At 37.0% G+C, this 16,225-nt stretch overlaps 1 protein-coding gene across 1 annotated transcript in view; it reads left to right on the top strand.

The window, feature by feature from the left end:
- The window catches only part of kcp (kielin cysteine rich BMP regulator), a 53,086-nt gene extending 39,913 nt beyond the window's left edge, over positions 1 to 13,173 (top strand). The window contains exons 39-51 of the mRNA XM_079873803.1: positions 1,103 to 1,276; positions 1,363 to 1,445; positions 1,517 to 1,637; positions 2,725 to 2,807; positions 2,880 to 2,979; positions 3,060 to 3,148; positions 3,867 to 4,139; positions 6,635 to 6,807; positions 7,436 to 7,547; positions 8,201 to 8,302; positions 8,671 to 8,835; positions 9,091 to 9,388; positions 11,738 to 13,173. Coding sequence (XP_079729929.1) covers positions 1,103 to 1,276; positions 1,363 to 1,445; positions 1,517 to 1,637; positions 2,725 to 2,807; positions 2,880 to 2,979; positions 3,060 to 3,148; positions 3,867 to 4,139; positions 6,635 to 6,807; positions 7,436 to 7,547; positions 8,201 to 8,302; positions 8,671 to 8,835; positions 9,091 to 9,388; positions 11,738 to 11,955 — 1,991 coding nt within the window. The 3' untranslated portion in view covers positions 11,956 to 13,173. The remainder of the gene's footprint in view (positions 1 to 1,102; positions 1,277 to 1,362; positions 1,446 to 1,516; positions 1,638 to 2,724; positions 2,808 to 2,879; positions 2,980 to 3,059; positions 3,149 to 3,866; positions 4,140 to 6,634; positions 6,808 to 7,435; positions 7,548 to 8,200; positions 8,303 to 8,670; positions 8,836 to 9,090; positions 9,389 to 11,737) is intronic.
- Positions 13,174 to 16,225: the final 3,052 nt, after the last annotated feature.

Here is a 16,225-nt window from a genome sequence, read left to right as displayed (position 1 = left end):
TCAACGTCGGCTGGGTGCTAAAACCTGTTCCCCTAACTAGCTTACTTCCTGCACAGGAATAATCGACAAACAGACTTCAGTAAATGACCTCTAAATGCTTTAATCACGGCCGGAGGATCTCTCGAGCAGTTCTCAGAGAATCTCCCCCAAGAAGAAGCAAGGCCGGAGGATCTCAGACAAATTCCACTGAGAATCCCACCAGCTAAAAAAATACAACAGTTTTTATAGAATAAGGAGGTATGGCAAAAATGTCATACTGCATTACATAATTTCCCCACAATTTGATTGGTTTTCATAGACAAACCCTTCTGTTACTAGGTAAAGCAAACTTTGTTTTAATGATTACTTCATTGTTAATCACAAGGTTCAAATTTAGTCATCTGTCTAGTTTCATTTCCAAAATTTGTTATTTTTACACTCACACAACCACAGTCAAAGGGGTATGGCAACACAACATATAACATTCAAAAACACAGGACAGAACGTTTTAGTAAATTGTGTTTCAAAGTGTTAGCATGTTAGGCCTAAAAAGAGAAATAAGGTTAGATGTTAGAAACATGGTTAGTTTAATATACAGTTTACTATTTTATTCATTAAAAATCCACCACACATTCCAAACCCATAAGACTTTCGTTCATCTGTGTAATTCAAATGAAAATAATTTTTATTAAATCTGAGAGATTTCTGTCCCTCCATTGAAAGTCTATTCACTCAAAACGTTCATAAAGAGATGGTAAAATAAATCCATATTAATCTTGGGTTTAATCCAAGTATTCTGAAATATCACAATCGCTTTATATGATGAACAGATTTAATTTAGGCTTTTTTTTCTTCTTTTTTTTTTTTTTACATATACTGTAGACATTGATCAGTAAATATAAACAGAAGCTCAGCCGTTCTTGCTTGATGATAACAAACCTCATTTCAAAGACTTTCAATGGAAGGACAGAAATATCTCAGATTTATTAAAAGTATCTTCATTTGTGTTCCCGAAGATGGATTTGGATTTTTTTGGGAAGAATTTTCTTTTTTGGATAAACTATCCCTTTAAATAAGATCCCACTAAAATAAGTGCTACTAAACCGAGCTGTCTCTCTTTCAGGCTGTTTTTATGATGGCGCTGAGCACATTGAAGGCAGTACCTGGTTTCCATCCAGTGGTCCCTGCATGTCCTGTATGTGTGTGGATGGAGTGACCACCTGCTCGAAGGTCCACTGTCTCTCCACCTGTCTAAACCAGATCAGCGTGCCAGGAGAATGTTGCCCAGTGTGTGCAGGTACAAACAGTCCCTACAAACAGTTTTGTGCATGCATAGTGTTGTTTTGGAAGTTTAATGTTTTAAATGTGTTTTTCTTCTGTCAGACTGCGTGTTTGAAGGCCGTGTGTACGGCCCTGGAGAGAGTTTCCACCCTTCTGGTGACCACTGTCAGATCTGCACCTGTGAGGTATGGCTCATCACAACATTTTGTGCGCATATGTTGGTTTGCTTGCTTTACGGTGTGTGTATGTGTTGTAGGTGATGCCGGATGGGAAACAGCACTTGAGCTGCTATAGGAAGCAGTGCCCGAGTCTGGTGGACTGTCCTAAACACAATATCCTATACAGCGACTCTGACTACTGCTGCCCTGTCTGTGCACGTTAGTATGAACACTGCTGTGAACAGATTTTCTACATTGCTGTGCTAGTTTCGTGTTTCTCGTTTAACTCTATAGTCTTTTTCTTCTCACATATTAAATTAATTGGTAACACTTTACAAAAACAAAGCAAAAAAGAGCAAAAGCATATTTATAAATGTTGTTTGTTCCTTATACATTAACATTTATATAATTTTATTGTTAGTTTGTAATACAGTACTTAATGTTAACAAATTGAACCTTATTGTAAAGTTTTGCCCAAATAATTACAAGTCAAATTACTATCAGTGTTGTTATCATGTTAACTAAAACTATAAAAAAAAAATGTTTTTGGTTATTGAAATAAAGCTGAAATAAATCATCTTGGCAATTAACTTAAATAAGTGTAAGTTAAAGTACTAAAATAACTGAAACTAAAACTGAAATAAAAAGCTAAATAGACATATTTAAAAAAAAAAAAATTACAAAAGCACATGAAAAAATTACTAACACTTAGAGTAACTTAAAGTTAGAACTAAAGAAAAAAAAGCTAATTAAAATATTAATAAATATTATATTAGTAAAAATGTGTGTGTGTATATCATGTCCATATGTCCATTTTTTTATTTGTTTGTTTATTTTTTGGAATGAGTGGGATATTGTACATTCAATATAAGAATCATGTATTTCTTAAAGCCGTGGGATGATAACCCTGTTTATTTTGCCATAATGAGCTGTAGATCCTGTTGAAAATATATTGTATTATATGCCATATTTCATTTTAGATGAGCAAAAAGAAATTTAAGTAATGTAAATTTTCTAATTAAATTTTTTCCAATTTTCAGAAAGTTTTTTCTACACTGAATTTCTTTTAGGTCAGACATATTTTCAGTATTTTTCAGCTAAATTATAAAGACTCAACTTCAAAAATGCAACATTTTGAACAAACTGTATTTATGACAGACTTTAAATCAAAATATGGTGTTTATTCTGACTAAGATCTTTAACATTTATTAAAATAACTTATATAAGACTCTTTAAAGAAGTCTTTTCAAATCTTTATCATACAGTTGAATCACTGATTGTTTCATTCTTGTGGTTTGTGTTTCAGAGCCCCTCAGTAACTGCACAGATGCACTGATCGGTAATGAAGTGTTAGCCACTGATGATCCGTGTTTCACCTGTCAGTGCAAGGTATCTAAACGCACTGCTGTTTTGTAAAGCCATTGTGCATTGATATGGAATGACATTTATGTGTGTGTTTAGGATTTGACATGGACGTGTATTCATCAAGCCTGCCCTCCTCTTAGCTGCCCTCCGGATTATCAGCACACACCCCCTGATTCCTGCTGCCCCGTCTGTGACGGTACAGTCTCGCTATCAGAAATAATGCAACGTCGCTTCTTCCAGTGTATGTGTGCTCACTTGTATATGTGTTTGTCTCAGAGTGTGTATTAGAGGGCGACAAAACCCACGTACTAAGCGGACAGAGATGGACAGACCAGGAGAATGAGTGTATCACCTGCATCTGCAATGTGAGGGAACTAAAAAACTTATTTTTGATGGTTTTAAGTTATTTGTAAGTTTTATCAGGAAGTTGTTGTTATGATGTCAATTCAAGTTTATTTCTGTAGCACTTTTCACAATAGGCCTATAAATAGTTTCAAAGCAGCTTTTCAAATGCATGTTTTTAATGTTACAATTTAGGAAGTATTCTGCTATCAGTCAGAGATGAGCATTTCAAAGCAATGTTCATATGGAAGTTATATACAGCTATAAAATAATTTGTAATGTGGTTAGTTAACTTCAATGTTATCAAAACTTTCTAAGAACATATTTTTGTTAGCTGGGTCTAAAGTCTTCACAATTGTCTACGGCAACTTAAATCATTACAAAGGCTGATTCCAAACTGGAGCTGACGCAATCTATTGTTACCTCAGGATGGGCATCCCGATATAGAAACCGGGAATTAGCATAGCTGCTGTTTATAGCATTGTAAGCAAAAGGTGATCATGTGATGATCGTACTATTTCATCAGATATAATTGTAATAAGTTTATTAGAATCAATATGTGAATGATTGGCTAAAGAATGCTAGGCTATATAAATCTCACATCAAGCAAACGAACCAAACTCTGATGTCCAACAGAATCGCATATTCACCAAAAGTTCTACACATTTATTGATTGTTTAATGCAGTAGTAAGCACAAATTTAAAGTAACTCATATGTGTGTGTGTGTGTGTGTGTTTTAGCAAGGGCACATCGAGTGTGATCTGCAGGAGTGTCCTCCTCTTGATTGTCCGGATGGATCAGTCAAAGTGAAGAACCCTGGGAAGTGCTGTCTAGAGTGCAAAGGCATCATAACTGTAGTGCACTCCATAGACACCGCTGCACAGTGTGTGTATGAGGGACAGCTGTACAGCCCCAATGACCACTGGGAGGTGGACGTGTGTACGACCTGCACCTGTGTGTACGGAGACGTGCACTGCCAAACCCAGAGATGCCCAACGCTCACGTGTGCCTCGGTAAGATGACGATATGCACCTTTGAGGTTATATTAGTGAGGACTTCACATAGTTTGAAACTTGTCGACAGGCTTTTAAATGGAGGTCCCTGTGAGTCCTTAAAAAGTCACACTTTTAGTTTTTATCAATTTTAAGGTCATGAAAAGTCTTACATATCTTAAATGGGAGAAGAAAGGTCTTAATTACCATTTCAACAGGTCTTAAATTGAATAATACGGTTCTAGAATATTATATATATTCATATTTTACTCATCCCTTTTCTTAAAAGCAAGATTTATAAAATTATAAACTTTAAATTTTAGACTTTAAAGGGGACCTATTATGCAAAATTCACTTTAATAAGATGTGTGTCCACAGTGTGTGTAAACAACCAGCCTATAATGGTAACAATCCAACCACTCCTTTTTTATATAATATCCATAAATCATAAACAGTCTCTCCAAACAAGCAGTTCCAGAAGCCCCGTCCATGACTGGTGACGATTTGCCCTGTTAGCATAGATAACGCCCTGAGTGATCCGCAGCAGTCCGCCATTTCTGTGTCCTCGCTGTAGCAAAATAGGAAGTTGTAACTTCTTCCTAAATCCCTCCATCTGTGTCCGGCTCCGGTTCGAACATTTAAGGCTGAACACTGTTAGTGACAATTTCTGGATTATGCCTGCATGACAATCTCCAGGTTTGTTGTTGCTGGAGTATCCGAAGCATGAGCTGTAAAGGTTCTGTAAAGGTTCCTCTTCTGGAAAGACTGCTGAGAGCATCAGCTCATTTGCTTTTAAAGGAACACACGAAAACTAGTCTAGCTATCACCAGACCAAACTCAATCTTTTAAGATTGAACATTAGACTGGGCAGTCTGGGCATAGTTCAAATGACTGTACGCAATTGGATAGTCTTTCAACCAATCAGACCAACGATCCGGGTGACGTACTTTGCAGCGAAAACGGCAGGAAACGTGTCAACAAACGTGTTGGTTTGTAGCATTGATCAGCGGTTTGCGGAAGCAGCAATGGCATCGAGCGATTTTTGCAGGTTGTGCAAAAAAAACATGAAAGTGAGTGGTACAGTATTTACACCAACTCGAGCGATTTGTTTGCTAAACTAAAGAAGCCATTGAGCATCGTCGAGAGGTTAAAGGGGGGGTGAATTGCTGTTTCATGCATACTGAGTTTTTTACACTGTTAAAGAGTTGGATTCCCATGCTAAACATGGACAAAGTTTCAAAAGTTAAGTTGTACGTTTGAAGGAGTATTTTTGTTCCAAAAATACTCCTTCCGGTTTGTCACAAGTTTCGGAAAGTTTTTTTCGAGTATGGCTCTGTCTTACGTAAGATAGAGCGGAATTTCCTTATATGGGTCCTAAGGGCACTTCTCCGCGGCCGCGCGCGCACTCGCAGACCAGAGAGAGAAGAGAGCGAAAGCAGTACGTTACCTCAAAGCGCTCTGCTCGGCTTTAGGGAAGTCAATGTCACCAAAGAAGTGGGTTTTTGGTTGGCAGGGCAAGACAACCCTGCACAGATTGCCAAAGAACCCAGCGTTAAGGGAATAGTGGATGGAGTTTGTTTTTTCGAAGCATCAACGGAGGTTGTGCACGACTCTTTGTTCCCTGCATTTCGACGATGATTGTTTTATAAACAAAGCCCAGATCGACTTATTTGCAGATCGTCTAATGCTTAAGGATCGAGCAGTCACGGTGAGTAAACTACTTCAAATGTCTCTCTGTGTTGTTGTTAGATCAGTTAGCACAGCTATAGCACACCGCCCACACGGCCCGCCCCCAGCCGCTCGGTTTTTTCCGGAAAGACTCGGTACAGCCAATCTTTAACTTATAAATATAATAAAACTAAAGACGTTTTGGAGATATGAAGGATGCAATACTACTCTATAGGTACTCAAGATTAACAGGAGATTGAGTGAAAATGAGCATTTCACCCCCCCCCTTTAAAAGGAAGTGGATTGGATTAAACCCGCCAATAGCGAGCCAGGTGGATAAGCCAGTTTGTGATTGGTCCCTGCAAATTTGTAACGTAAGCAGGATAGAGGAATGTACAGGTTTCCAGCCTGAGCTGTAGGGCGAAATCAAATCTCCGGCAGATCGGGCTGGGTTTACCCAGTCTACATGAAAACGGCAAATAGGGGCAAATTTCATTAGCTATAATAATGATATGTGGGGTATTTTGAGCTGAAACTTCACAGACACATTCTGGGGAGACCAGAGACTTAAATTATATCTTGTGAAAAGAGGCATAATAGGTCCCCTTTAAACCATTTTTATCAAAATTTGTATTTGAACTGCAAAGGTGTTTTTATAGTCATTTTATGGTTTTTACAGTAATTTTAGATGTTTACCATAAACATGTGCAGGTCTTAAAAAGCCTTAAATTTTATTTTAAAAACCATGCAGACTCACAAGTCAGTGTACTATATTAAGGACAATGACTTTTTAGGCCCCTCTCAGGTGTAATCCGTCTGGATATACAGTAGCATTTGTGTGTTTGTAGGATGAAACTCCAGCCCTGGTTCCTGGAATGTGTTGTCCTCACTGCATTCCCCATCCCGCCACCTGCATTGTGTTTGGAGACCCTCACTATCGAACGTTTGATGGAAAGATGGTGAACTTCCAGGGGACGTGCACATATGTTCTGGCTCAGGACTGTAATGGCGGAGACTTCAGGTGCTCAGAATATTCTCTCACTCACATCTACACTACTGTTCAAAAATTCAGGGTCAGTAAGATTGTACTTATATTCAGCAAGGATGCATTGAATTGATCAAAAGTGACTAATGATATTTAAAATGCTACAAAAAAAAGATTTCGATTACAAATAAATGCTGTTGTTTTGGACTTTCTGTTCATCAAAGAATCATTACAAAAGTATCACAGACTGTGTCAACAGAAATATTAAACAGCACAGCTGTTTTTTTTTTTTACATTGATAATAATAATAAAAAAGTTTATTGAGCAGCAAATCAGAATCTTAGAATGATTTCTGAAGACTGTAATGATGCTGAAAATTCAGCTTTGCCATCACAGGAATAAGTTGCATTTTAAAATATATTACAAATGAAAACAGTTATTTTAAATAGTAAGAATATTTCACAATATTACTGTTTTTACTGTATTTTTTTAATCAAATAAATGCAGCCTTGTTGAGCATAAGAGACCTTATCAAAACTGTTAAAAAAACGTACCTACCCCAACTTTGGAAGAGTAGTGTATACTGTTCATTAGAGGGATATTTCACACAAAAATTTCACACAAAATTAGTCTAAACAGACGTGTGTGTATGTGTGTGTGCCAGTGTCCATGTGTCTAATGAGGACCGGGGACGAAGGGGAGTGTCTTGGACTAAAGAAGTGACCGTGTTTATTGGAGATGTTGTGGTGCAGTTGTTTCAGGACTGGATTGTCAAGGTAATATGCGTTTAGGCCTGTTCACACTAAGAATGATAACTATAACGATAAATATATTAGCGTCCACTAACAGGCCTTTACAGTGTGCTTTTCACCATACACCATACAAATGTTATTTTTCCCTATATGTACTTTTTATAGTATAATACTATTTTTGTTTTTTTAATAGTATTTTTAATAGTTTTTTGTATATTTATATTTTCACTTATATTCACTAGTCATGATGTCATTGTCGCAGTTCCATCTTCTTTCTTAGCTATATATAGCTATAGATATAATTAGCTAAATCTGGGATTCTCAAACGTTTATGACAGCCAAAGCCGCTTTGACCTAAAATATTTATTTGAAGTATCCACAGAGATTTTAATTTAATATTTCAATATTTAAAAAACACATTTGCATTGTTTACAGTTCTCTGATTTTGTTTAATGGTCACATGACATGCAGGTAAATGTTTTTAGTAAGTGGGTTTTTTTTTTATTATTTCGTTAATTATCATGTTTTCATAAACTATTGAACCCCTACAGTTTCTTTGTAAAACCCAAATTTAAGAAAACCATGAGCTAAATTATCAATTTACCTTCAGCTTTTCTTTAGACACGTTTATCAGTGTTGAATATTGTTGCTTGTTTTCCTTTTCTTCGATACGTCAGGTTGATTATCAACCCGTCTCCCTGCCGTTTCTTAAAGAGCCGTATGTTTACCTGGAGCGCAAGACCAACACCATCCTCCTAAACACCAATGTTGGGCTGAAGGTACAGTTTCACTCTGGGTTTAATCTTCTAAAGGAAAGAAACATCATGAACAAGATCTCCTTAATATGAAGTGTTTCTTTATTGCAATGAGATGAAATATAGGGCAAACAGAGATGTTTGAAGAAGTTTCTTGCTTCTTAGATTTTTCTCCTGAGAAAAAAGACCCTGGTAATATAGAGCTCAGATTTGCTAAAATGCTAAAGATCAAAATTGAGATTTCAAGATGAATTCAAACATTTCTCATACAATTCTTTCCAGACCACATCATCTCTATGGATTGTCCACATTTAATTTGATTAATTTGTAATATTTTATATAATTATTTTTATAGCACTTTTTATTAGTTTATTTGATGATTGTGATTTAAGGTGTTATGGAATGGCCGGTCTCATGTGGAAGTTAGCGTTCCTGGTACCTACAAGAAGCACATGTGCGGTTTATGTGGCAACTTCAATAACTACCCTCAGGACGACATGAAACTTCGCAATGGACAAATCGCCAAATCTGAAGCAGATTTCGGAAACAACTGGAAGGTTAAAACACTAAAACATCTTCATGCTGTCTGTGTTGATTGATATGTGGGTTTGTAGTTGACTAGCAAAAGTAGAAATGTGACAGTAGAGAATGCGGGAAGGGGATTGGGATATGGTCATTTTCAAACCTGGTTTTCCATTTTTAACACCAAGGCTCAACATGTCTGAAGAACGCATGCTAGTCACACAATCTTGTATTGTAATTAGTTAATATATTTCAATGTGAAATATTGTTAAATATTATTTTCGTTGCAGGTGGGGAGTGTAAATTCAAATGTTCAGTGTTCTGATGTGAAAAACATTAATCCGTGTCAGGAGGCTGGATACTCTGCCCGTAAGACCGCAAATGCTCGCTGCACAGTGCTGAAGTCGTCCGTGTTTGAGCGTTGTCATAAGGTGGTGGCACCCGAGATGTTCTTTGCATCATGTGTGTATGATCTGTGCGCCTGCGGGTCCAATGTGGATGAGTGTTTGTGTGACGTGTTGGAGGCTTACGCGTCCCAGTGCCGTGAAGCCGGGGTTATCCTGCAGTGGAGGTCGCCGACACTCTGCGGTGAGTGAGATGCAGTTAACTGTCACCCCCCTTTTTGAGCATAGACGTGAAAATGCACTATCCAAACTTAAATGGTTGTAATTCATTAATGCTTGGGAATGTTATGGTTGGTCTCTTTGTAAAGAAGACACTCAGCAGATTATTGCTGAAGTGAAAGCACTTCAGAAAAGGAAAGTATAAAGAAGTCCTATAGAGTCCTTTTATAGAAGTTTGATACCTTTTTAAGGAGTCCACTAAAAGGATTTAAAGTACTGTTTCCATGGTAATGCAATGTCCGATTTCAAAAAGGTTTTCACAGGATGAATTTTGAGTTTTTAAGCTTTCAAATGATACCTAATTCATGATGATTACTAAAATGAAACGGGAGCGCCAGCCACCAAGCTTCCCGCTTCATAATTAATGAACTTTGTAACATTGACACTGTCATTGAATTGAATTAATACCGAACTGTTCACTGAGCTGAATAATGATACTATTGCCTTCTGTAGAGCTGCTTTATAGCTAAATTGGATTTGTTTCTTAATTGATGAACATTGCAACAATTACTATGTTTACAAGCAACCTCATAGTGTGAATATAATGAGATTTAGGCAATTTTGAGATTAAACTTTAGGCTACCTCATGTAAACATAATACTTTGATCAATAAAAAAAAAAAAGTCTGGATACGAACGAACCAGTAATCAAATCCATGTACGCTGGAAGAACTTGGACAGTAACACCTACTGTATGTGAGTTAGGTTTATTATAGTTAACTAAAACTAAAAACATTTTTTTAAAAATTGTTACTTGAAATATAAAAAAACTTTTAACTGAAATTAAATAAAATATACAAAACCTTAAACTTATTTCTGTTAGTATAAAAATGCAAACTGATTCCAAATGAATGAATAAGAAGTATTATCGTATCATTATACGAAAATAATTCTCATGTTTGTTCATCAATTGTGCTGTACATTGGGTTATGTAAATAATGGCAGTAAAATGGCGTCTTAGTTACTGATGTATCCCTCATTCCCTGCTGGAGGGAACGGAGACGATATGTCGATTGACAAGTGGGGTCTCACTTGGGAGCCCCCAAGTAAGTAAAAACGGTCAGTGGAATTGGCGCGTGGAATTTGCATGCGGAGCCACTCCCCCGTACATACGGGTATATAAGATGAAGGCATGCATCCACTCATTCATGTTTATGCTGAGCAGCCGAGACGAGGGCCCAGGCCGTTCAGCGGTGGTTCAGGGTTGTGGCAGGGGGGACATAACATCTCCATTCCCTCCATCAGGGAATGAGGGTTACATCACTAACCATCTATCAGTCACTACAATGTTATGTTGAGTTGTAACCTACCCAGTACCCCACGTAAGTCCAGAATGTAAGTTCTCACTGCCAACAGGATGGAAGGGTCAAGGCTTACCATAGCGTTGCTCACTGCCAGACCACGCCCTGTACAGCCCAGAGATTGAGGAAACTGCTCTTTCATAGAAAATGTGTATGTATGGCAGAAAAAAAGAAAGAAAAAAAAGAGCAGCTCCCCACATCTCTGGGCTGCATGTATCAGGGCCTCTTAGAGAGACATTTGGAAGGTTTAGCGGCCTGGGGGACGGGCTGCTTCGCCTTCCTGCGGGAAGCTCGACGGGGCGGCTGGGGTGTTGTCTCCGGTTGTGCTGGAGCAGGTGTTGAAATACTATTGGGTGAACTGGCAGTGGGCGAGATCACACATACCAAAACAAACACCGAATGACAACACGGAACGTGTAAAATAATAAATAAAATAACTGGCTGTAGAAGTGTTTTTCAAATAAACGAGTATGTGAAATTAGCATGTTTCCTAAATATCTGCAAACATATTATGGTATTTTCATGCTATAGTAGACCTTTAACTGTACACTGCTCTTTTAGAATGGCCAAAACCACTGAATGAGCCCTCTTGACCAATGTGAATGATCTCTGAAGCACACTCATTGCTTGCTGATTGGCTACAAAGCAAAAATCTGTATGAGTGGATGCGTGCCGCCATCTTATATACCCGTATGTACGAGGGAGTGGTTCGGCATGCAAATTCATCTTGCCAATTCCATTGGCCATTTTTCTAAAACTCAGAGGTGATTGGGGCTCCCAAGTGAGACCCCATTTGTCAGTCGACATAATATTGTAGTGACTGACAGTGACAGATGGGGAACCGCAATTCTCAGAGAATACTCAGAATAATGAAAATTGCATGTTAACAGGATTAAAAAGATTTGCTCGTGTCATGTAACCAATCTGTGTTGTATAAAGCAATATATAAATTCATTTGACTTGATTTGTTGTGTTTTAGTATAATGCCATGCTTTTTCTTTTCCATCCCTACAGCTGTGGGTTGCCCGCTGGACCGCGGTTATGTGTTTGATGAGTGTGGGCCGCCGTGTCCTAAGACGTGTTTTAATAAAGACGTGCCACTCGGTGTGATCGAGGCTCACTGCTTTAAACCCTGTGTGCCAGGATGCCAGTGTCCCGCTGGACTGGTTGAACACAACGCCCACTGCATCGCCCCTGAGAAATGCCCTAAAATTATCCATGGCAATCTTTGAGACCCTTTAACTGTGGAGTAAAATCGGTTTGCCTACAAGGTCTTTTTAATCATCCCTGAGATCTGATGAACTAAAACAAGCTCTTAAAGTCAACATGAAATCAAAATTTGCTTTATTTCTTTATAATGCACATTCCTGGTCTTATTCTGTAAAGGCCTATTCACACTGCACCGACAGACATCCATCAACGCCAAACGCTTGTTTTTGCCGATTGAACATGTTCATTCGCGGTTTGTCGCAATGTCAAATGGGAATATCTGAGAAGTGACGTACTAATCTGAGTGTGAATTGGCCTTAAAATTAGTCCGCATTATTTCATATAAAAACGTTTATAATCATTATACAAATGTAAACACTTGCTAGTTTTCAGCTGACATCACAAATCCCTACTTATCAACCCTTGACCTTCCAACATCTGCCTTCACTTTTCACAATTCTGTCATTTCCTGATGAATAAAAAGTACCATCCTACATTTTTTTTGTTGAATATCCTGTTTCACTCAGAAATTCATCAGATTACAGGTATTATGAGTTGCGAATGGAGTTTTGTATTGACTTTAAAATGCTTGAGCTTAACGCACACTTACATTTTTTTTACTTTAAAGTTCAAACCACATTAACAATCCTCTACTGTATACTGTATTTAGTGGTTTGTTTGTTTTTGATTGGTGCTACTGTCTGTAAGTGTTTCTAACAGTGTTAACCTTTGTTAAATGCAGCTAAATTACACATTATCAGTTACACATCCAGTGAAAAAAGAATAGTTTTCCTCTTTCAACACAGATGCAAAGAGGTAAAAGCTTTTTTGAATCATCTTGAGGTTTCTTTTTTAGCATGGTTGCTTGCCATAACATCAAGATAAAAGATTATGGACTTTTCCTCTTCAATTAATGATTTGAACAAATCTGCATTGTTTTTTTGTGTGTTGCACTGGTTTTGATGGGCCTTTTTTGCTGTTGCACTGGTGTTGTGATTACATTTTTTTCACTCTCTTTAAATACATATTTTTATAAGCAATATGTTATTACACTTGATCATTTTATTTACAACACTGACAGTGAATCTATGTAAAAATAGAAACACAAAAAGAGCAGAATCTGTTATAGTGCCTTCACAGAATTATTTTGAGTTATGTATTTGTATGTACTGTATGTTATCAGGTGCATTGACATTCATCAGTATTTAATGTGTCACGTTATTACACCAAATACCACCTTTACCCAGTCTGTGCTTGTTCTTATTGCACATTTAAAATGGGTTACTCAAAATTACATTTAGTGAAAAACAGTTTTTTTACACTATATTTATACATAAATAGCGAGCCAATTTTGATTAATACGATTTAATTTAGATTTACTGTAGAAAACAAAAGATTATATAATTTTAATAAAAATTAACAAATGGGATATTTGCTCAACCAATACCATAAATATATTGTGGTCTTACAATGTTTGGTTGGTTGTCTTAATTTTCATCAAAATTCAATTTCTTCAACTTTGATATAAAACATACATGTCATTTTAACTCATTTTAATGTTTCAATTTAACCAAATATTTAAAGTTTAAAATAAGAGCTATCTAACATTTTTTACAGTAGGATTCGGCCAGGCTTTTTATATACTGTGCCTGATTGGGTGTCATGATTTGTCTGAGGAAGAGTGCGGTCAGGGCAAAGCTGCCACTGTAATCTGACCCTAAAGGTTTCCTCAGCAACAGACGTGGCTTTGTTGTAATCGTGCATCATTCATGAAGATAAACTCATCGAACAAGTGAGACACTTTCTCTTTTCAAGTTGGAATTATATAAGGTAGAGCTACCTGTTATGTTTGTATTTTATATTTGCATCATGATGTATAACAAGAACACATTTCATTATGTTGATTGTGCTTGTAGTGTGTATATTTCGTGTGTATAAGACCTTTGTGGTGATGAAATTGAGCTTATATGAAATGCTTTGTCTTTTTTAGGATGGAAGAGTGCTTACATTTGGTTTGTGAGACCATCGGTGTACATGAGGAGGATGAGGTCGGCATGGACGTCATCTGTTCCCTCTATAAGAGCGTCTTTCTCATCACTGCCAGCCTGGAGGAGACAAAGAGAGCCATTTCACAGGTGAACGTTCGGAACACAGACATTCGGCTCAGAATCACATGAATGAGAGGAGTGAGACAGAAAAGAGAAGTAGAAAGAGAAAGAAATAAGAAAAGTTTAATTTGATACAGAGTTTGATGTGTTCAGGTCAGAGGTCAGAGTGGAGGGTTGTCATGTTCAGCCAGAAGAGTTCTGCATGTTCTCCTAGTGATGGAGAAACAGCGGGAGAACAGAGAAGAGGTATGTATATATATAATAATTAATTATATATACCGTATATATATATAATAATTAAGATATATATATATATATATATGTTAGAGCTGCACGATTAATCAGTAATATAGCATAATATATCTTATTCCTAAATGATAATGATTTGAAGGTCTATTAAACCTTTCACAAAACCACACCGGAAACAAAAAAAATTGTGATTCTCAATTTATCCAGAATTGTGCAGCTCTAATATATATATATATATATATATATATATATATATATATATATATATATATATATATATACACACACACTAAATTTTAGAGGTACCAACTACCACTTTGGCGCAGGGCCCATAACCGATCTAAATTATCCAGATAGAAATGTATTGCCCATTTTCAATGGGAAAGTGTCCAAGCAACAATCACTCTGCATGATTGCCCAGCAACATTGCTCAAAAAGTTGCCCTGTGTATCATCACCTTAAGAAAGCCAGTAAAAATACTTGTTTTTTTCACAGGTATTTTACGCATTGTGTTTTAGGGTTGTAGGAAATGTCCGCAAAAAAATTCTGCCAGGACGTTATGTTTTTTCTATGGATTTTTTTTCTTAGAGTGAACCCTTATCTTAGATATTTGCCTTTGTTTTGGGTCTTTTGTGTGCATGAATTTGAAAATCATGCAGGGTTAAATTGTGAATTAAAAGATGTGAACTGCTTATGATTTCTATAGCTGTACTGGGAGCTCCAGATGTTGAAGGCTGGTAGAATCGATCATACTCACAAACAAAACACACAATCAACAATCAACTTCATCTCTAAACAACTGGTAAAAAACGAGTTCATACAAATTCTCATTTAAAATTAAAATGGTATGTTTTCACATATATAGCTTTGCACAGCTATTTTAGCTGGAATCATGATAATTTAAATCACCGTGGAGAATGGTGTCTGCTAAATATATGTGTACATACTTTGTGATATTCTGTATTGTTTTCTTCTAGGAGCTAGATCCAGAGCAGTTTAGTATCTTGTGTCTTCAGAATAGAGCCAAGAGACTTTACACCAGGTCACTTTAAACACACACTCTTTAATTCAATTGCTTATACCCACAAATTTACCACATATTCTTCCTGCTTTCTGATCCAGACTTGTTCTTGATGGTGTTTGGAGTGTCCTACCATCTCTTTCTCAGAGGAACGCTGGGAGCATGCGACAGGGCAGGATCTCTCCCAGCAGTACCGACATCCTCCAACTCCTGTCCTACAAATATAACGTCATCAAAGAGCACCTGTACAGAGAGATGTTACAGGATGAGTATGGTACAAGATCAAATTCAGAGTACTCAACCACTTCCTTTAAAAGAATAGTTAAAGAGTATTTTTTGCACATAATTAAAGGTGTTGTTTGGTGGGACTCGATGTCAGCGTGGGATCAGACAGATTGCGTGTGTGAACTGGGAGCGTTTGTAGAGCAAGCTTTCAGACACAGAGACCTTCTCCAGATGTGTGGGCTGCCAGGGGCCCTCCGGTGCTACAGGTAATTAAAAGTTAATTTGTTGATTTTCTAATCTTCCATTATATATTTGCCATTTAATCCCAAGTATAAAATGACATGGTAACACTTTATTTGAAGCCTAATGCATTATAAATGTATTCATAATGTGCATTAAAATGCACTATATCTTTTCATAAACAATTGTAACAAATGGTAAAATGCATTATAATGTTTGCAGATTCTTTATTACATCTTAAAGTTATGCATTATAAAAATACTTTTATAATGCATTATATATAAAGGATTTAAGTAAAGTCTCACCAAATACATTACTACTTAAATCTATTTGATGAATATGGTAGGAGCTGTGATTCTGTGGTCTTGCGAGGCTGTCCTGAGAGTGTTAAACCTAGAGATCAGGCTTGGTCATCCAAACCGAGGGAACAGGCTTGGTCCGCTGTCATCT

Source organism: Squalius cephalus (assembly GCF_949319135.1).
Source record: "Squalius cephalus genome assembly, chromosome: 6".
Taxonomy (NCBI): Eukaryota; Metazoa; Chordata; class Actinopteri; order Cypriniformes; family Leuciscidae; genus Squalius; species Squalius cephalus.
The sequence above is the reverse complement of the archived record's forward strand: the minus strand, read 5'-3'. Positions and strand labels throughout refer to the sequence as shown.